The sequence below is a fragment of the Peromyscus leucopus genome, chromosome 23, assembly GCF_004664715.2.
Source record: "Peromyscus leucopus breed LL Stock chromosome 23, UCI_PerLeu_2.1, whole genome shotgun sequence".
NCBI classification, from domain to species: Eukaryota; Metazoa; Chordata; class Mammalia; order Rodentia; family Cricetidae; genus Peromyscus; species Peromyscus leucopus.
Window position 1 is genome coordinate 11734373 of NC_051082.1, and position 22467 is coordinate 11756839.

Sequence of the window (22467 nt, forward strand, 5' to 3'; positions counted from 1 at the left end):
CCCAGGCCTCCTACTTCAGCCTCTAGAGTGCATTGGTCACCCTGCCATACCTGCCCTGGCTCCCAGAGGAGCAATGCTCCCCACCCACATGCTGGTGGCTTGGGTCTCCCAGTGGACTAGTGTTAACAGTAGGGCCCACACATTCATCAACCTGGAGAGGGGACCACAGCTAAGCCGCAGAGAGATCTAGGGTAGGGGCAAAGCAGCTGGGGGATGCATGGGCAAGGCCACCACATTCTAACATGAAGTCCTTACTGACAAGGACAGCCGTAAAACACCGGCGGCCCCACCATGTGCAGGAAAACCAACCCTGTATACTCGGCTGCAGGGCAGGGACGGTGAAATGAATTTGACCTCACAGTCGGGCGGTGGTGGCGCACGTCTTTAATCCCAGCACTTGAGAGGCAGAGGCAGGCGGATCTCTGTGAGTTCGAGGCCAGCCTGGTCTACGGAGTGAGTTCCAGGACAGTCAGGGCGACACAGAGAAACCCTGTCTCGAAAAACCAAAACAACAACAACAAACCCCACAATCCCCTCTCTTCCAACAAAACTCAAAACACCTGACATGACAGGCACTGGGCTGGCTGGGACGAGCCACCCACACCTCTCAGGACCCCAGGGCACTAAGAGAACAGGTCTTTCACTCCTCTGCCCACCCCAGCATGGCAGGGCTCCAGGACACTGGATTGCTGGTCTACCTCAGTGCAGTCAGTTTTTATGCTCGCCACAGAGAGCATTCCCTAACTTTCCTAACAAGGTTTCTTGTGGGTCTCTGAGCCTCACAGCAGAACTTAGGGTCTTGGGGGTTAGCAGGGCAGGCCAGACAAGGACCCAGAATGCAGCACATGAGATGGATGCTGAGCAGAAGGGTGGATGGACAGAGGGACTAACAGGGATAAGTAGACATATAGGTTGGAACAGACAAGTGAACAGAGACAGATTAGTGGACTGACGGATGAAAAACAGACAACAGGCACGGCGGCCCACACATGTAAATCCAGCACACGAGAGGCGAAGGCACAGTGATCACAAGTTCAAGACCAACCTGAGCTACAGAGCAAAGGCTGTGCCTCAAAACCAAAAGGAAAGGGGTGTGTGGTTCTGGCTGGGTGGGCAGGTGAGGATGGACAGGTGAACAGGTAGGTAAGGGCCGGGTGGGCAGGTGAGGATGGACAGGTGAACAGGTAGATAAGGGCCAGGTGGGCAGGTGGCTGGACGGATGGACAAGTGCGTAGATGGCACCATGCACGGGAGAGTGAATGGGTGAGTGGCCGGGTGGGCAGGTGGCTGGCACAGGAGGGAAGGGCGGGTGGTGAGGACAATGGACAGGTGTGGTGCCAGAAGGCCACGAGCCTCACTCCTGCCTCCCCAGACCCAGCAGGGCCGCGGCCCCTCCCAGTTAATGGGCGCACAGCCTGTGCTTTGCTTACCACAGCAGAGCCAGGGGCACCTACCAGGAGGCCTGGGCGGGCTTGGGCTGTGGGGGGGCAGGAGCATAGGGTGATGGTGCACCTCTCCTGCAGAAAGAACACTCAAGACCCTCCAGCTACAAGCAGCCGGAAACTTTGGTTTTTGTTTTCAAGCTTCTATCCTCAGGAAAGCTGCCCAGAGAAGGGGACACGGGCTGCTCCCTGAGGTGACGGCCCGCAGGCTATTAGTGACAGCAATGATGAGCCCCGTCAGCGTCCCCCAGACACACTGAGGGACCAGCACTAGGAGAACGGTGCCCAGGATCCCACCTGGCCCACAGCCACGCATAAGCCCCAGCCTACCGGGGACAGGGGCCGAGAAGAGAGCGACGAAGAGGCAAAAGGTTAGGGGACGGAGAGCCAGCTCTGAGCCTCTGGGTTTGTGTCCCTGCAGAGGAGACCACCCAGACCAGAGTGCAGTGAGGACAGAGCCCCAGAGGGTGGGCGGCACGTGTGTGACCCTACTGGCCACACAGAATGAAGGCAACTGAGTGGAGCAGATCCTCAGTCCCACGGGACCTTGATGGGTGAGAATGTCCAGAGATCGGGCTGGCCCATGTGCAGCGTGTTGTGGAACGGCGATTTACTCCACTGGAACGGGGGTAGCTGGTCCCACGTGGGGCCACTGGCTGCCAGCATGCTCATGAACTTGGCCAGTGAAGAGCTGGTCACCTGGAGGCCAGAGAGCAAGCCACTGAGGTGGTAGGGGGCTCAGTCTGGGGGCCCGACTCTCAGAGCACCATTCTGAAGCTGACCCCAAAGCAGATATCCCCTTAACCTTGACCCAACTGCATCCCAGGTCTGCCCCCTGACCCTGCACCTGCTCCGCCCACCCTTCCCCAGGGCATGTGGCAGCTGGCTTGGGTGGCGAACCTTCACATCAATGCCACCATGGGCACGCTGGTGCAGGGCCTGAAATGGGTAGGAGCCATTGGCGGGGTTAAGGTCAGAGCGGGCAGAGATGGCGTTCTCCGCATTGGGCTTCGGGGTGCAGGCTTCACACAGTGACAGAGGGTCATGAAGGAAGTCATTGTATCTGGATGCAGATGGAAAGGATGCTAGTCACCCTCGAGAAAGGCCAACCTCCTCATGGCACAGGGTGGCCCTGACCCTTCCTGAACTTTCTAGGCTTCTCCTAACACCAGTCACGTCTCAGGCAGGGTCAGATGTGGACCACCCTCACCCCTCCAAGGGGTCACCCCAGCCTTGTCACTTGACTCTTCCTGGGGGAGGTTCTCCAGGCCCCTCCTCCAGGCAGGCCAGACACCCAGTCTATTCCTCAACAGCATCCGTGGGGACTCAGGCTGCCCAACCACACTTCAGCTCCAGCCTGGGTCCTGGGCAGGCATCTCCACCTCCCAGGAGAAAGGGATTCCCCAAGAGAGCAGGGAGCAAGGCCGGCCACCTGCAGGCCAAGACCTGTGGCAAGGTTCAGCAGCACTGTCACATACAGGACATACAGGTGGCCCTCTGCACCAAGCTAGGAGTGTGCTGACCCACCTCATGAGATGGACCATGGAGTCCAAGTCCTGCACCAATGACTGGTCCCTCCGGAAGATCTGGGCTCGAGGATTCTTAGCGTAGGAGAACCAGTCTCCATACTGGGCCACCAAGGCCTGCAGCCCACTAGCGTTGAATACAGTCTCAAAGAACCTGCTGGGACAAGGGTGGTCACCCACGAGTCCTACCAGCCACAATGGGGGCGGGGGGGGGGCAGTCACAGTGGAACTGTGATCAGGGCCACATCAGGTTGCAGCAAGGTCCTCTTGTACTGTAAGGGATAAACCTGGGCTCTGGGTCAAATCCCACCTCAGCGTTCTCTGACCATGGAGCTGGGGGTGAGCCAGGGATCCCTGCCTCAGTTTCCACATCTGTGGAATGAGAACAGGCTGCTACAGTCATGTATCATGGTCACAAGGACCCAATGGCAGGCCCTTGCATCCTGAGAAAGCACAGGATGTAAGGTAGCACTGAGGAACCCAGCTAAGGCTGCGTTTACTGGGACTCAGGCTGTCCCAGCCAGCCTCAACTTCAGCCTGGGTACCTCATGGGCATCTCCATCTCTCAGGAGACAGGGCTGGGTCCAGGTGAATGCCTGGCAATACCCAGTCCCAAGGTGTGGCCGTCCCAAGTCACCCGGCAGCGGCTACCAGAACTGGAGGTCACACATGAGGTACAGCTTTCCCCCACTGTCCTGCATGTTTCAAATGTCACTGGGGAGGACTCTGTCACTGGGGAGGACTCTGCCTCAGGGAGGACAGATTGGGGGTGGGGGGAGTGTGGAAAAAGGAAGAGCACATACGGGATGTTGTAGCTAGCCCAGTAGGTCGTCTTGTAGAGCTCTGCGGTCTTGTCGGCCACCACCACCATGCCCCTGAGACCCGGAGAGATGGGCAAAGCACGTGAGGAGACAAGTTCCAGGGGCACAGCCAGTGAGGGCTCTTGGCGCCCTGAGCAGGAACTGCGCCGAGTCCTGGACCTCCCACCCCCATCAGGGGCGCCCTCCCCCAGGCCGCCCTTCTTCCCTCTGCCCCAGGGACTCACGGGATCTGTTCTAGGATGGTAAGCACCCGGCTTCCAGCACTGCGCTCCTTCGGGATGAACGCCTTGTAGTCCACGATCATCCACTGGTTATTATACCTGCCAAGCACAAGGAAGGAACTACATCAAACCTGGGACGCTTTCAGGAGAGGAGAAAAGAAAATCCTTTCCTGTTTGAGCCTCAGTTTCCCCAAGTATAAAACAAGGAAGGAGCTAGAGGTGCTCCAGTGAGCATTTAAGAGAAGGGGCTGGGTAGAAGGCCCCGGCACCCCAGTGGTCCCCAAGTAGGGGCTGTGGGGCCAGGAACGCACGCACGTGCCACTGTTGAATCGCTTGAAGACCTCTGCCCAGGTGGCCCCATCTACGGCCAGGCGGTTGGCCACGACGTTCCGGATCCACTCCAGCACGCAGCCCTGGGGCTGCACATACTTCCACAGGGCGGGGTTCTTGTTGCCGATGGTGGTCTCCAGGGTGACCTGTGAGAGACGGAGTAGGCCGCAGACTCCACATGGCAGCCCTGCCCTGCCTGTCTCGGGGCTCAGAAGTCAGTGTGTAAGCTTTCCTTACAACCCTAAGCTGCTCTGGGGCACACCCCTCTTGGATCCCTTGGAAAAGTGCTTGGTTTGGAGGAGACTCAGGATCTTGTACCCAGCTCTGCCTTGGGGACCAGACTGAGGAGCCCAGAATGGCACTCCTCAGTGCCTCCCTCGTCAGAAGGTGAGGTCTCCCCTAAGAGGCAGCATTTCATCCCACCCCTCCGCTCTGCTCCACAGGGGGAGCTGGTAGCGGGAGGCTATTCACCTGACTCCCCTGCAGCCAGAGACATCGGGAAGACCCTAGCCCACCCAGCTCTGTCCTGGAGTCACAAGCCGTCTGCTGCCGCCTATGAAGCCTCACTGTGCCTGGGCCCTCACGCGTCTACATCAACATGCCTTGTTCTCACCGGTTAAAACCAGCGCAGAACTAGCTAGGTGTGGTGGCACATGCCTATAACCCAGGACTCAGGAGGCAGAGGCAGAGGCAGCAAGACTGTCAGAAGCGTAAGGTGAGCCAGGGCTTCAGAGCGAGACCCCATCTCAGACTAAACAACAGAACTCGGGTCAACAGCCAAGCGGAGCCTGTGAAACTTGACTTTCAGATGGCCACATCCTGGCAGCTGGTGGGTGGCCCTGCTGTAGAATCTCGACAGCTGAGTCCCAGTCAGCTCTTGCCACCCTCCTCCTGGAAGACAGGCGTGCGAGAGAGACCCAGAGAAGCTAAGAGACAAGTCTGCCAGCTGGTCGTGGCTGGCAGCCAGCCCCCCAAGCCCGAAGCCAGAGTTTAGTGCCCTGTGCCCCAAGGGTGCTAGCCTGTATCTATCTCTACACAAGGAAGCTAAAAAGAGCCAAAAAGCTGGCGGGACCCACATAGGAGAGTGCTTTAGTGTTAGAGTTTTATTTATTTTGGGGGCATTCACAATGTCATAGCCCAGGCTGGCTTCAAACTCTTGGTTATTCTCCTGCCTCTGCCTCTCAAGTGCTAGCAGTTCAGGTGTGAGCATAGGCCAGTGTTTTAAAGAGGACATTGAAGCTGGGCACAGTGCTAAATACCTTTTTAACCTCAGTCCTAGGGAGGTGGAGGTAGGAGGGGAGCTCAAGGAAATCTCAGCTACAGAGTGAGTTTGGGGCCAGCATGGGCTACATGAGACCCTGTCTCAGAAAACCAAAATAAAAAATAGAAAGAAAAGAAAAATAAAGACACCATCTAAGCTGGGCCTGGCACAGGCGTGTAACTGCAGTCTACTCGGGAGGCTGAGGAAGGAGGACTGCTGGCCTGGGCTATGTACTGAGTTCCAGGGCAGCCTGAGCCACAGAGTGATACACTGTCTTAAAAAAAAAAACCTAAATTAATAAATAAATAGAGCAAACAAACAAAAACATAAAAATAAAAAATAAAAGCTAGGTATAGTGGCTCACACCTTTAAACCCAGCACTTGGGAGGCAAAGGCAAGCAGATCTCTCTGAGTTCAAGACTAGCCTGGTCTACACAGCAAGTTCTAAACCAACCAGGGCTACATAGTAAGACTATGCCTAAATAAATAAATGAATGAATGAAACAAACAAATAAAACGAGAGTCTGAGAAGGTCACCAGTATCCTACACTGTAAAAGGGGGTGATGGCCTCCTCTGATGGCTCATTGAGGAGGCCCAAGGTTCCATTGCACACAGACAGACAGACACAGACACACAGACGTGCATGCACACACATAGAGGGCCCTCTGGGAACAAGCGGGGGAGCTTGTTGGCCTGAGGCTCCTGCTGCCTCTCACCCCCTGGCCCCACAAGCCTTCCCCACACTAGGAAGAAGCAACAGCAGGAACATGACCGTGAACCCCACCACGCCTGCTGGTGCCCCTCGCATCCGCTGCACCCAGGCGCTTTCTGCAGCAAAGTCCGTCTCCTGGCAGCATCAGTCTGTGATCTCAGGCGCCAGGAACAGATTTCTAAAGGGGCCTGGATGCCAGCCAGGGAGCAGAGGAAGCAAGGCGCTGTAAACAGCAGCTCTTCAGAATGTGGCCAGGTTAGGGGATGGGGAGGGGAAGGCAGCAGAGAGCAAGGTCACCGGCTGAAAGGAGGTGTTGATGCTGAACTCAGAAAAACAAACCAAGGTCACCGCACTTCAGGGCTCTGCGAAGTCTCCGAGACAGTGGCTCAGAGGTCCTGCACACCTCATCCTTCACTGCATCCCCAGAGCCTGTATGCTGTATCCCCAGGGAGCATGTGACTTGGCCACTCACCAGCCCACTGCCCAGGATGTAGAAGTCATCACCGGAGAAGATGGTGCCCGGGTAAGATGAAAAGACCAGGTTGTTGCCAGCAATCAAGGGGTGCTCCTCTGTGGGGGGGGGGGATGAGCTGGTCAGGCAGGCCCTGTGGGGACCCCATACCCCATCCCACAAGACTGGAGTCTCAAGTGAGGAACAAGCAGTCCTCAGGGAGTCCACTCTCATCCCTTCAGCCATGTGTTACAGCAACCGAGGCCCTTCACATAAAATACGTGGGTGGCACCTGTCTGGAATGCTAATGCCAGGGGGCTGAGGCAGGAGGACTGCTCCAAGTTCAAAGCTACCTGGGCTACACAGTGAGTTCCAGGCCAGCCAGAGCTACATGATGAGACTCTGATTCAAAAAGGAAGAGGCGGGGAAGGCAGAGGAGGAAGATAAGGAAGAGGATGAAGAGGAGAGAGAGGAAGAAGAGGAGAGAGAGGAAGAGGAAGAGGAAAGGGTAGAAGGAGCAGAGGGAAGGGGAAGAGCTCCACCGGCTGTCTCTACTGATTCCACGACAAACTTGCAATATGGTGACGGCAAGATGCTCCGCAACTGCTCCTCCGTGTAGCTGGAAACAGACTTTCCTTAACACTGGTGACGTAGTTTTAGAAGGAGCAAATAAATCAAGTCATTTAAAAATGCAGATAGATCTCACTTCATCGGGAGGATCTGCGAGGGGGAGCTCAGGGTGGGGTTGGTGTCTACTCTGGACCCATGACATATGTGATTGTATACAACTGAGACCAGACGAGGATAAAGCAACAAAAAAAAATCAGAAGGGACCTTGGAACAGCTACAAGTAAACAACCCATCTGCAGGGATAACGTCCCGAGGGCCATGGATGTCACATGCAAGAGGGCCTCGCTACTTGGCACGATTTCCCCTGCACATAGCTTCCACGTATTGGCGGCACTGTGTAGAGGGGCTTGCTCACGCCAGGTGAGCGATCTGCCATGGAGATATATCCCCAGCCCTTAAGCAGGTTTTAAAGAGTTAAAAATGAAGGAAACCACGGCGGTGAGTGCCTGTCGTCCCGGTGCCCGGGAGGCTGAGGCGGGAGGACCTGCTAGCTCAGTGCCGCCCCACCGTGTGAACTGGTCTCTCCCCATTGCCAGTCTTCCGCCTGCCTCACCGGGAAGGTCTGTGGGGGGCACACACTAGAGTGAGTTCAAGGCCAGCTGGGACATGCATGCCGCTGAAAGGTTCAGCGTTTGCCTGGCAAGAAGGCCCAGGGTTCAACCCCCCCAGGATAGTCAGAAGAAGGTAGAAGGGTAGGTGAAGGCAGAGGGGTGGGTGGTGGTAACCTTGGGAGCCAGCTGACAGACCTTGCTTGCCAAATAGGAACTCTTGGCACAGGGCCAGAGACATGGCTCAGCTGTTAAGAGCACATGGTGGCTCCCAACCATCTACAGTGGGATCTGATACCATCTTCTGGCATAAAGGTGTACATGCAGATAGAGCACTCATATACATAAAATAAATAAATATCTTGTTTTTGTTTTTGTAGACAGGGTTTCTCTGTGTGGCTTTGGTGGCTGTCCTGGATCTCGCTCTGGAGACCAGGCTGGCCTTGAACTCACAGAGATCCGCCTGCCTCTGCCTCCCATATACTGGGATTAAAGGCGTGCACCACCTCTGCCCGGCTAGTGAGTTAATTATTAAGATTTGTTTCTTGGGCTGGAGAGATGGCTCAGCAGTTAAGAACACTGGCTGTTCTTCCAGAGGTCCTGAGTTCAATTCCCAGCAACCACATGGTGGCTCACAACCATCTGTAATGAGATCTGGTGCCCTCTTCTGGCCTGCAAGGACACATGCAGACATTACATTGTATATATAATAAATTAAAAAAAAAAAAAAGATTTGTTTCTTCTCAAGTGGTTTTTTTCCTTTTTTACCATGCTGGTCTCTTTAGGCTCCTCCTTTCCTTCTTTCCCCCTACACACACACACACACACACACACACACACACACACACACACACACACGGCCACTACCGTCCAGACAAATAAATAAATTAAAAAAACAAAAAAAGAACTCCTGGCTCCGATCCAGAGCCCCGCCCAAGGCCCCACCCCTGTGCACCACCCTCTGCTGCTCCCTCTCACCTCTCGGTCCCTCCCGGAACTGCAGGTGGTACTTCTTGATGATGCGAAGCATGTTCTGGTAGGAGTTCCACGTGTTGTGTGCCACCAGGAGGTCACGCCCACCTGGCAGCAGCTTGATGAGAGCGGAGCAGGACCCGGAGCCCAGGGAAGCCTTGGTGTTGGTCTTATTCAGGGCCGACTCTAGGTCTTCCAGGTCTCCGGCGATCTGCAGCAGGCTGAGGAGGCAGGATGGGAGGGTCAGCGGCTACTCTGCACCCATGTCACAGCTCAGGCTCCAGGGGTCAGGAGACCCACTGTGTTCTGGGAGCAGGAAATGACAGAGCTGGCCTAGAACCGGGGTGACTGTGAGGTTCGTGACTCCTTACCCACCCTGCGCAGGCTGGGGCTGGGCACTTACAGGAACCCCAAGGGTTTGATGGTGAACTTCCCAGTTGGGAAGGTCAAATGGCCTTCGTAGCTGTCCTCCAGGCCTTTCAGCTGCAGGAGGGTCAGCCGCACCTAGGGGAGGGGCAGAGGGAGGATGAGCCCCTCCCCCACCCAGTTCACCCCTTCTATACCACTGCAGGGGCTCTGACCTGGCCCAGGGGTGCTCAACAGGCTCCAGCCAGCCCTGACCCCTTTTCTGCTTTCAGTAACTCAGCTAACTGTATGACACAATCCTCACGCTGACCCCAAGTCCCCCTCACTTAAGAACCCAGGTCAAAAGCCACCTCCTCAACAAAGCCTTCCAGTTTGGCCAAACCCTAGTCTTAGATGCTGGCTGTGTGGCTGACCCTGGCACCTGCCCTGAGGTTGTCTTCTCCCCACGGCCAGTTCTGCCTCAGCACCTGTGACTAGAGGCATCACCGTGCCTCTCACTGGATCTTGGCTGGTGCGGGGCAAGTTAAGTCCAGGCAAGATAGATGGGCAGACTGGGTGGGGATGGATGGACAGGAGGGGATGGGTAGACAGGCGGACAGACAGAAGGATGGATGGGTTGATGTGTGCATGTGGGTATCTAAGCAGATGTATTGCTGGGTGAAGGAATACCTTAGTAAGCAGATGCATGCATGGACGGGTGGATGGATGGGACAGAAGGGGGTACACAGGTGATCTGGAGGGTAGATGGGTTGATGTGTGTTGGTGAGTAAGCAGACATATGGAAGCATGGTGGGATGAGTGGGTATGTGGAGGGAGACAGCCTGAGGCAGAGGGGCAGTAGATGAGTTGGCAGGGGGAACTACGTATAGGAGGATAATGGTGTCAGCACTGGAGGATGCAGGGTCATCCATCCACAGAGGCTACTGCCTGTGCTGTGCGGCTAAACGCTCGGGTCTCTAGAGAATTCACAGGTTCAATGGCCTCTGCACTGACCACCTAGCCAGCAGCCCAAGGCTAAGGAGCCTGCCACCCAGGCCTAGCCCTCAGTATCCAGTCAGTCAAAGCTCAGCCCAGGCAGGGAATGCAAAGGCTGGCATTTTTCTCCTGCCTCCCTTTCTGAAATGGTGTTTGCCTTACCCAGCCTTCCGCCACCTCCCTGGCAGTGAGAGCCACATGCCACCACTTAGCGACATCTAGGCTCTTTGACAGCAGGAAGGCAGAAAGGGCTGGGCATCCGGGCCAGGATGGGCAGCTGGAGGTGCATCAAGTGGACAGATGGAAGGATGGCAGCCGGGGGAGGAAGGCTGCAGATGCTGGCCGATACGAGAACGGACTGGACGTCTGGCTCACTCAGGGCCAGCCGGGGACTGCACAGGACACGGGCAACACCCAAAGAGGCACCTCCCCTGGAGCAGGGCAGCCTGGCCCACCTGGTGCCAGTACGGAGAGTCCTGGTTAAGCTCCATCTCCCTCTGCATCCACTCCAGGTTGACCTCCAGGAAGCTCTTGAGCTTCTCACAGTAGCTGACTTCATACTCGAAGGGCCCGCAGTAATTGACCATGGAGTTCATCCAGTGCATGTAGATGAGCTGTGGGGAGGAGGCAGGGCGGCGGCTGCTCTCTGTACAGGACGCTAGGACTCGCCCCAAGTGCAGAGGCAGCCCCTAGCCTATGTGGCTCTCAGCCCCCTTCAGGGCCCAGAGCCTCTTAGGACGCCCTCTTCTGGGGCCTGTGATATGGAAGGTCTAGGCTAGACTGCGCCTTCTCTGTTGCTGGGACCTGGGTGAGCATTGTGCTCCACCATCAAACACAGGGGTCTTGGGTCATTTCTGTCAGGTTTGTAGCACTGGGAATTGGACACAGGGCCTCGTGCAGGCCAAGCAAATGCTCTGCAAGGCCACTGGACAACAGCTCAGTCCTCAGGTCTGGCTTTGTTGTTTTGTTTGGTTGTTTGGCAGTGGGGGTCGTAAGTAGATGAGGCCGACCTTGAACACCTGATCTTCCTGCCTCCATCTGCCAAGTGCTGGGATTATAAGTGTGCATTATCAAGCCTGGCTATACAATGCTGGGGATGGACTCTGGAGCCTGTGCCTGCTAGGCAAGCTATCTACCAATGCCACCACATTTCCAGCTATTGTTTGGATTTTTAGACAGGTTCACACTCCTCGGCCTCTGGCCTGCTAAGATTACTCCAGGCACTGTGAGCATATACCACCACTCTTGGCTGGACAAATGTGTGCCTGGGCAGCTCCCTACTCTGTTCCAAGCATGAGGGAACAAGACAAAACCCCTGCTGACTCACTGGGCCAGAAAAGTGCGCCAGGCTATCAGCACTGCCCAGGTGCAGTATGGGTAAGCTTGGGCTTGCCTACTGGGGAGGAGACTGCAGCCAGCCTACCCTGTCCCCAGCTGATGGACATCAACTCCTGGACATGTGAATGAGGTTATCCCAGGCCACTCAGATACCCCAGTTCCCCGCCAGCCGACTACAACAGCATCAGTAAGCCTAGGTCAGCCTGACCCAACCTAGAATAACCAGGGCATGGAGCCGATGCTCCCCGGGAGGAGGCCTGCTGGCCTGTGGCTCATGCTAGTGAGTGGCCTCACACGATGGGCATGCTGCAGCCTCCAGTGCTCTGAGCTAGGCATGTGGTCGCTGTCCGCACACAGCGGTCCACTGGGCGGCATTGCTGGGAGGAGAGCGTGAGGTTTCTGAGCTTGTCCTAGAAGAGGACTCTGGGACCCTGCTCTCTTCCTCCTCCATTTTTGCTCTCTGGCTCATGAAGGGAATGTCTTGCTCTGCTATGGATCTGTCCCCGCCACTGCTGTCGAGACCTACCAGAGGCCCAAAGTAACGATCGACCTGGCTTTGGGCAGGAACCGTCCAGAACTATCCATGAGCCAAACAAAACAAACCCTTGCCTTTATGAGCTCACTGTCTTGGGTATTTCATTACAGTGAAGTGAAACCAACACATCCATTTTACAGCTGGGGAAACTGAGGCACAGGTGGGCAAATACCCATGTCCCCAAACACTGAGACATTGAATCATGGGGCCAAGATTGGAGTCCATGTCAAGATGGGCTTGTGCCAAGTCCCAAAGCCCCACACTCTCGGCACCTGCTGGAGGTACCTTCCAGCCACACCCCACCCCACTAGGAAGCCTCTCCATCACAAGGGCCGCCAGCACAGTGACACACCAAATCCTGCTCGCCCCAGGCCCTCCCAATGGCCCCTGTCCTCTTGTGCCTTCCAGAGCCTCCAGAGCACTGCCCATTGCCTGCCCTACCTGAGGGTCAGGCTGGGCTCAGCTGGGGACTAGACAATCCCCTGCAGGAGGAATAGAGTAAACTGTCAGCAGTGGAGACCTGGGCCAGACAGAGCTGAGTTCGAATGCTGCTCCTCAGCTTGAATGGCTGTTTAACCTTGAGGAAGCCTCTTCACCTCTCGGGACCAAAGACTTACAACCTCTCCCCAGTGGAGGCAGCCAGGCCACCCTCAGGAGCTGAGACCAGTGAGACGACACAGGCAAAGTCCCAGGCACATCCCTCAGGATCCTGCCACAAGAGCCCTGTGGCCCTGTCTCAGTGTCCCCAGCAGGCTGTGTGTCCCTTGGGAGAGGGAACTGCATCTCATGCTTTTCTAGAGGCAAAGGCTCCTGAGAGGCCTGGATGGTGGTTAAGCTTATAAAGATCACCACAGAGGCTGCTCCCATGATCCCCTGCGCCCCGACAGCACAGCTCACATTCTCCACAGTCCCTCTCTGTCACTGCTCCATCGAGTTCCACCAAGACAGGGCCTCCAGCCTTTGGACACCTTTTGCATGTCCCTGGGTCACCAAGAGGACCCATACTCAAATACTCTGTAAACTGATGCCCAGTAATTCCCAAAGTGGGTGTCCACTTACCACCCACACAGTGTGGGCAAAGCTGTTACCCACAGCCATGCTGACTTCTGCGGGGTGGGGCCCCTGATAGTGACTGCCATCTCTACAGTTCCATACCAGGTAAGCAAGAGACTATGCTGTTTGGAGACTTGACACATGCCGGACAGATAGTTAACAAAAGTAGGAGCCAAGTGAGGTGATGTGTATCAGTGCTCAGGAGCTAAAACAGGAGTGTCACAAGTTCAAGGCCAGCCTGGACTACAGAGAGAACTCAAGGTTAGACTAGGCAAGCTTGTGAGACTGTCTAACTGAAAAGTGCAAAAAGCCTGAGCGTGGAGATCAGCGGGACAGTGCTTTCTCAACACGCATGATGGGCTCCTGGGTTTCCTGGGCTTCATCTCCAGTATCAGGAAGGGGGAAGGGGGGGAAAAGGCACACCCCTGCAATCCCAGCACTCAGGAGGCTGAGGCAAGAGGATTTCATGTTAGAAGTCAGCCTAGACCACACAGTAAGACCCTGTCTCTAAACACCTTAAAAGGAGGCTGAACAGATGGCTCCATGGCGCTTGTTTCTCTTGCAGAGGGCCAGAGTTCGGTTCCCTACACCACTGTAACTCCAGCTCCAGATCTGACATTCTTCAGTCTCTTTGAACATCCACGTACATGTGGCATGCTCTTACACACACACTAGACACACACACACACACACACACACCAATATAAATAAAGATAAATCTTTAGCCAGGCGGTGGTGGTCCATGCCTTTAATCCCAGCACTCAGGAGGCAGGGGCAGGCAGATCTCTGTGAGTTCGAGGCCAGCCCGGTTTATAAAGTGAGTTCCAAGACAGCCAGGACTGTTACAACAGAGAAACCCTGTTGCCAAAAACCAATAAATAAATAAATAAATAAATAAACAAACAAACAAATAAATAAATAAATCTTTCAAAAATACCAAAGGGGCAGAAGACATGAAGGCAGAATGGGGAACCACGGACCATCAGGGTGAGAAAGGGGCTGCTGGGAGGTGTGAAGAACAGAGGAAGCAGCTGGGGGACACGCGTGAAGTACAGAACTTGTATGTATAAACTGTCATTGGGGCCATGGAGATGACTCAGCAGGTACAGGTGCTTGCCACCAAGCCTGATGACCTGAATTCAGTCCCTAGAACTCACGCCATGAGAAGGAAGGACAGACTCTGGGAAGTTGTCCTCTGACCTCTACATATGCATCCTGACATAAATGCATCCATCCACACACAGACAGACACAGACATACATCAAATAAATTCAACTACGACAATCGATTTTACAATGTCACTGAGAAACCCATTAGTTTGTACATTAACTGGAAACCACCTTTTTAGAATATACGACCACAAAAGAAAAGGGAAACATTATGCCGACTGGCAGTTACAAGAAGGCTTGCCCTTCCCAGCAGGCATCCTGAGCTGGGAGTTCCACCCCAGCACTGTACAGACCAAGTGGTGACACACTACTGTGACCCCAGCACTAGAGATGGGAGGCAGGAGAACCATGAGTTCAGGGACATCTTCGGCTACACACCGAGTCTGCAACCAGCCAGGGCTACAGAGCCTCTATCTCAACGGAAACAAAAGCCAGGAGGTGGCGGCACCTCCACTGTATGACGTTTAGAATAACAAAATGCAAGCCACGCCGTTGGCCTTGGTGGTGCCCGGGGCTGGGTGGAGTGTTAGCTGGATGGGTTCCTTCTGGGTGATGAAGACACTCCAGACTTGGCAGTGGTCCAACTGTACAACCTGACAGGTGCACCCAAAACCACTAGATTGCACTGTTTTTCCTCTCCCCCCTTTTTTGGGGGTGTGTGGTCAAGACTGTTCCTGAACTCCTGACCCTTGTCCCTCCATCCCCCAATTGCTGGGAAAACAGGTATAATAATAGCCTAGGAATTTTTGTTTCTTTGTCTCTAGCTCAGGCCACCCTCAAACTCAGCAATCCTCCTGCCTCAGCCTCCCAAGTCATGCAATAACAAGCTTGTTCCACCATGTCCAGCTTCAGGTGCTGTTTTGAAGAACAGGCTCTTTTCCTCCCCACCTACATGGAGGACAGGAGGTGGGACCCATTCACACAACCACACACACACAACCCCACTGAAAGCCCTGAGGATGTCCTGGCTTGGCTGGGGGCAGGACCCCAGACTCCCCACATTGGCCTTACCTCCTCGGACACAGAGGCCTCCACCACACCAGCTGCATAGGCCTGAAGGCTGTCATTGTAGATTCCATTTGTGCCCAGGTCCAGATAGGCCCACCTGGAGGGGAGAGGGAGGATACTCAGTCAATATCGGGGACCTACAAAACAAGCCTCCACAGCAGACCCGTGGCTGCGGGCACCTGGGGTTTGACTTTCCATCCCTTACACCACAGACGACATCCAGGGCCTCGTGTGCCCGGTATGCGCTCCAGCCCTGTTTTTGTTTCTTCAGACGGGATCTCACTATGGAGCCCAGGCTGGCCTGGAACTCTAATCCTCCTGCCCCAGCTTCCTCTGTGCTGAGGTCCCAGGTGTGTGATACCAGGCCTGTCCAGCCTCTGGTTAGACCACGAAAACAGCCTAGTGAGCAAGAGCTGCCCACACAGATGTCGGCCTGCCGGTCTGTACCCGCACACCCACTGGGCCAGATCCCTAAGACAGGAAGTGCTGGGTCACAGGATGTATCCCAACCAGAGACTAAACCTGCCCCCTCCCCACCTATGCCAACTGATGTCCCCAGTCAAGCTGGCTGGCACTTTCTAAGCTGGCAGTATCTGGCAACCACGTCCGATTTGTCCAGTGGCAACCCCACAGTCCTTCGAGTGGGCACTGCTGGTGGTCCCATTACATGGAAGAGGAGGGGACTGAGGCCCAGAGTTTGCCATCAGTGATGCATGTCCTGTATCATGTCCTGTATCCTCGCTCTTCACTGTGAGCCTCTGCAACGTCTCCACCCATGGTCACGTGCCCTGCTCACATGTCCATCTGTGCTGGGCACATATGTGGCTTGCTTTGCCCAGTGCGACAAGAGAACTGGCAGAGCGCTGTTAAGAAGATCAAGAGGTGGCCGGGCGGTGGTGGTGGTGCACGCCTTTAAATCCCAGCACTCGGGAGGCAGAGCCAGGCGGATCTCTGGGAGTTCGAGGCCAGCCTGGGCTACAGAGTTCCAGGAAAGGCGCCAAGCTACAGACTCCCACTGCCCTCTGTGCCTCTGCTGCTGTTGAGGAAGGACATCGCAGGCAGCCCACAGGCCCCAGGAGAGGACAACAGCCGGAGCAGAGCGGGTCCACACACAGTGGCCCCAGTGGCCCAGCTCCACGAGGGCCAGCAGCTGTTGGGGCCGTTTGTTATGGGGCACTGCTGCCCAGTGCTAACTGATACACTTGCAGGGCCAGTGGTCACCAAGGGCAGAGCAGGACTTCTGTCAGGTCATGCCACCGTCATTTTTACCTGTTTATTTCTCTCTCACGGAGACCTGGATTTCCCCCAAAGCTCCACCTCCCCAGCATGGGAGTGCTATAAATTATCGCCTCGATCCTTGTTCTCATTTTCTTAATAGAATTGCCTTTAAAATAGTTCTCCCAGAGGCTGGAGAGGTAGCCCAGCCATCATGAGCTCTTGCAGACGACCCAAGATTAGTTCCCAACACCAACATTAGGCAGCTCACGAGAGCCTGGGAGTCCAGTTCCAGGAGCTCCAACCCCTTCCTCAGGCCTCTGCAGCCACCTGGTACGTAAACTCACACAGGCATACACACACAGATAAATAATTCTTTTTTTCTTAAATAACTCCATTGGGTAGGGGTGGGGTGCAGCCAGGTTGGCAGAATGCTCACCCAGCACGCACCAAGCCCTGGGTTCTGTCTCCAACCCTTCATAAACTGGGCATCTGGTCACATGACTATATTCTTGGCATTCAGGAGGTGGAGGCAGGAGGATAACAAGTTCAAAGTCATCTAGAACAGCCTAAGCTACATGAGACCCTTTCTCAAAAAAAAAAAAAAGGTGTGTGCTGGAGTCAGTGAAGTGTTTGTTGGCTCTCCAAGCATGGAGAGCCACGTCAAAGCTGGATGTGGAGACCCACATAAATAAAAAGCTGGTGGCCCGTATTTGTGATTCCAGCATCGAGGAGGGGGAGGACACAGGCAAATCTTTGGGGCTCCTTGGCCACCCAGCTTCACCTAATCAGTGAGTCCCTATCTAGTAAGAAATCCTGTCTCAAAAAACATGGTAGCCAGCACCTGAGGAACAACACCCAAGGTAGACCTCTCGCCTATACTCACCAGACACAACACACACACACACACACACACACACACAGAGAGAGAGAGAGAGAGAGAGAGAGAGAGAGAGAGAGAGAACAAAACACACACTACACACACAGAACAAAACATACACTACACACACAGAACAAACAACACACACAAACACACAAACAACACACACACACAGAGAACAAAACACACACTACACACACAGAACAAAACATACACTACACACACACACAGAGAACAAACAACACACACACACACAGAGAACACACACATACACACAACAACAACAACAAAAGAAGCCCAGGACGGAGCTGGAGAGGCAGCTCACCAGTGCAGCACTTGATGCTCTTGCAGAGGACCAGGGTTTGGTCCCCAGCATCCCCACTGTGGCTCACAACCGTCCGTAACCCCAGGTCCAGGGGATCCGAAGCCCTCTCCTGGCTCCTCAGGCACTGCACACACATGGCACACAGACGTGCAGGCAAACACTCCAACAGCAGCAGCCCAGGGGAGACATGAGAACACACCACAACCCAACAGGGTGATCCTTCTAAGGTACCAGAATGCTCACCACCAAATAAACAAGTACTGTTGGGCAAGATGGTGCACACCTGAGGCAGGAGGATCAGAAATTTGAGGCCAGCCTGGACTACAGTCAGACTATCTCACACAGACAGACCCTACTCTTCTAACAACAACAACAAAATGACTTAGGAAACTGGAGGGATGGCTCAGTAGTTATGAGCACTTGCTGCCCTTGCAGAGGACCTGGGCTCTGTACCCAGCACCCACATGGTGGCTCACAATTACCTATAATTCCAGCTCCATGGGATCTGACACCCATGTTCTGGCTTCTGCAGACACCTGCACACATGTGAACACACACACACACACTTCTAAATTCTATTCATGGAATGTTTAAAGACAGGATCTTCCTATGTAGCCCACACTAGCCTCATAACAAGAACCTATTTCAAATTTTTAAAAATAACAAGGGCCTGGGGCGTTCGGTTCTGTCACAGAGTACTTGCCCAGCATGCACGAACTCCTGGGTTCAATGCCCACAGTTCTAGAAGAGACAGAGAGGAAAAAGAGGAGGAAGAGGAAGCCGTAGCATGTTTTAAAAAGCTAGGCCATTGCTGAGGTGGGTAGGGGTCTCAAATGTCTCCTAAGGCCACTCTCTCCTGTCACCAATCCTTTGGCAGTGCACAGGACCCTTGGTTGCCTCCCCACACGGCAGGGTTCTCTCTAGCCACTCTTCAACGGCTCCGCCATATGACCCACTCCCAGGCTGCAGCAGAGTCAAGATGCTTCCTGCTTTCCTAACTTGCCCCCCCCCCTCCATTTTCCACTGTAGACAGCCTTCTGATTGGTGGGATCCAGTTGAGAAGCAGGAAGGGAGTCAGAGGCCTACCTTCCCCAGGGTAGAGGCCACAGCTAGGCTGGCACAGGCTCTATAATGGGACATCTCCATCTACAACACACCAAATCCTAACAGTCTCAGGGCTGTGTTGGGTGTTGGCTCAAAGTCAGACTCATGGGCCCTCAAGATGTCTCAGCAGGTAAAGGTGCTTGCCACCAAGCCTAAGGACCTGAGTTCGATCCCCAGGGCCTATGAATTGCCCACACACATCATAGTACACATGCCCCCTCACCTCCTGCCTCATAAATAAATAAATGAATAATGAAACAATTAAGAGTCAGACCCAGAACAACAGAATGGAAGGAGAAGGGGGAAAAGAATTTACCCTCAACAATCCCAGAATTGGCAACGGTGAAACCTCCAGAAAGAAGGTGGACTCTAGTTCTAGGAGAGTCTAACTCCTGACTTCTGCCCTCCAAAAAAATGAAACAGGGGTTGGGGATTCAGCTCAGTGGTAGAGCACTTGCCTAGCAAGCGCAAGCCCTGGGTTCGGTCCTCAGCTCCAGGTGGGGGTGGGGGGTGGGGGTGGGGGTGAGACAGTCACCCCCCAGGTTGGAGCTCCCACTGACAGGGGGACCAGGGCAGGCCAGAGATCTTCTTCCATTTGACCCAAGTCCTCACAAGTCCTCAAGGGTCTGTTTCCCTGCCTATAAATAAATCAGCGTCTCCCACTATGAACTCCCTGTACTGTTGGAGTCTCAGAGTGAAGGGGCATATGACGTAGGAGAGGAGGTAGAGGGCAGAAAAGATGCCAGCATGAGAGGCCTCGGTTTCCCCAGTCGTAAAATGGCCGAAGGACCCTTAGTCCTTTCAACCAACAGCGGTGTTTTTTTTTTTTTGTTTTTTTTTTTGTTTTTTTTTTTTTGTTTTTCGAGACAGGGTTTCTCTGTGTAGCTTTGGAGCCTGTCCTGGATCTCACTCTGTAGCCCAGGCTGGCCTCGAACTCACAGAGATCCACCTGCCTCTGCCTCCTGAGTGCTGGGATGGAAGGCGTGCGCCCGGCTACAGCGGTGCTTTCTAAGTCCCAGTGAGACTGTGGGGCCCCTTCAGCCCCATTTTAGGCAAGAAAACAGGCTCAGAGAAGGGGAGCCACTTGCCCTGGGTCACACAGCAGTAGATCCGAGCCTGGAAGAAATGTGCAACAATCAAGGAAGACCCTCCTCCACTATCATGAGCCCCATAACTGGAAACATTCCTAGCCCACTTAGATGTCCTCCTGAGTCCAAAACCTCCTCCCCATGCACACCTCACTCCCTGTGCCTTCACAGCCAAGCAGGGGTTCTTCATTCCCTCTTGGCTCTGCTGAGACCAGAACAAAAATGCGTGAGTCAGCAGAGGACATGCTACCAGATCAAGCCACATGGGGTACCCCTGATGCCAGCCAGAGCTGCGGTTCCCTTCAAATGGTCAGCATCCTCCTCCCCCTGGAAGCCTTCCTGGACTGGCCACACCTAGCTGTCACCTCTGCTACAGCAACCTTCCAAGGACCACCAACACTGGAGGTGTCTTTAGCATCTATCTGTGTCCCCCAAAACCTGTGGAAGCCCATGCTGCAGGAAGGAGGCAGTGTCCTCTGGGCATGAGTATAACCAGGCCCGGTGGGGGGCCATGCAAGGTTCTGGACGCTCCCCCAGGATTGCCTGAATCTGGTTTTCCAGGCAGATTGCTGGCTCTGGCTTCCTGTGGGGCGTGTGTGTGTGTGTGTGTGTGTGTGTGTGTGTGTGTGTGTGTGGTGTGGAGTCAAGGGCAGTGTGTGTGTGTGTGTGTGTGTGTGTGTGTGTGTGCGCGCGCGCGCGCGCCCAAATCTTGTTTGGCACTGGGTCCTTGAGACCACACACCAGGATAAGAATGACTGAGCACAAGGCGTCATTCCTGGTGCAGACCCCGCCCCGCCCCCAACAAGAACCCACCTTTAAGTTCCGGGTTCACAGTGGTGATGTGGGGACCCAGACTGGCAGGGGAATTAGTTAGTGAGAGACAAGAGATCGCAGGGCCAACCTGTGTCCCCCAAGAGTGACCCTGATCGTACTGATGAGCTCTGTAGCATCGGGCCATGAACTCGTCCCTGGATGGGCAGAAGCAGCAACAAGGATACTGTCTACGCTTGTGAACTTAGGGACCCTACTATCCCTCTGGTTTGGAGCTAGGCTCATTCCTGGCACCCTGTCTCTGGAGGAGGACAAAGGCCTGGCCTCCAGGACAGCTGTCACTACCCCTCAGGCTGGAGAGCCTGGTGTGGTGGTGGCGCACGCCACAGCCGGGTCTGTGTGAGTTCCAGGCCAGCCTGGTCTAACACAGCGAGTTCTAGGCCAGCCTGCCCATGTGGGCAGAGGGCAGGCTGGTCACAGCGGTCCCCCGGACCCCGGGGAGAGCTCCTGTGGTTAGGGACAGGAGTTCATGTGCCACCCATTAACTCTGGGCCCGGACCTGGCGGTGAACTCCCTGGGTCGGCAGCCCAGAGCCCGGTCATCCGCCAGGCCCACCCTTACCCGGTGTCGCGGATGGCGTTGGTGAGGTTGGCCCAGGCTACCGCGTCGGGATGGAGGCCGTCCACCAGGCGCAGCTGACCCGACCCGGCGTCCAGCAGCAGCGAGCGGACTCGGGAGACGGGCGGGTCGAGGCTTTGGCGCCGCCCGCCGGGCCCTGGTGCGGGGAGGGCGCCCGCCGGGCCGCTCAGCAACAGCCCGGCCAGCGAAGCCAGCGAGGCCAGCGAGGCGAGCGCCAGCGCCCGCCTCAGCGCCCGGGCCGCCGGGCCACCGGGGCTCCACTCCACGGGGGCAGCCATCGCGTGCCTCCGCCGGACCCCGTGACTGTCACTCCGGAGGCGGGGCCGGGGCGGGGCCTGCGCGCGGGCTTCCGGGGTGGGCGTGGGGAAATCTGTGGGCCGGAAGGGGCGGGGACCACTTTAAAGATTCCCAGATCGGCATCCTTCCCCGGGATTGGCGTAATCTTTTTTTACTGTTGTTGTTCGTTTTGTTGTGTTGTGTTGTGTTGTGTTTTACGAGACATGTGTCTCTGTCTGGCCCTGGCTGTCCTGGAGCTCCTTCTGTAGGTCAGGCTGGCCTCGAACTCACAGAGATCCTCCTGTCTCTGCCTCCGGTGTGCACCACCAGAGCCCGGAGCTTATCTTTTTTCTTTGAATTATTCTTCTTCCTCTCTCTCTTCTTCTTTTCATTTTTTACTATTTTTAGATTTACTTGTTTTATTTTGTGCGTATGAGTGTTTGGCCTGCTTGTATGTAGGTGCAGAATGTGAGCGCCCAGAGCCCTGGAATGTCAGAAGTCATTGGATCCCTTGGAACCGGAATTATGATTGTTGTGAGCCACTATGGGGTGGCCTCTGGGAATCCAGGTCCTCTGTAAAAGGAACAAGTGCTCTTAACCACTGAGCCATCTCCTCCACCTTATATTTCATTTCTTTTTAAGGATTTATGTGTGTGCGGGATGTGATGGTGGCGGGGGGGGGGGGGGGGGGGGGGGGGAGACACGTATGGAAACGTGGATTCAGGTGCCCGTGGAAGCCAGAAAAGAGTGTTACATTCCCAGGGGCCTCAGTTGTGAGCTGCCCGATGTGGATGCTAGGACCCAACTCAG

General features: G+C 55.1%; 1 protein-coding gene across 1 annotated transcript; it reads right to left on the minus strand.

Annotated features, from left to right (window-relative positions):
* Positions 1-1547: 1547 nt before the first annotated feature.
* Positions 1548-21659, minus strand: Plbd2 (phospholipase B domain containing 2). The gene is made up of 12 exons (XM_028878784.2): positions 21364-21659; positions 15363-15456; positions 10712-10870; positions 9319-9419; positions 8922-9136; positions 6787-6884; positions 4326-4486; positions 4014-4109; positions 3772-3843; positions 2970-3122; positions 2343-2505; positions 1548-2141 (listed from the first exon to the last, which is right to left on the minus strand). The coding sequence occupies exons 1-12, from the start codon at positions 21657-21659 to the stop codon at positions 1974-1976; spliced, it is 1776 nt and encodes a 591-aa protein (XP_028734617.1). The 3' UTR covers positions 1548-1973.
* Positions 21660-22467: the final 808 nt, after the last annotated feature.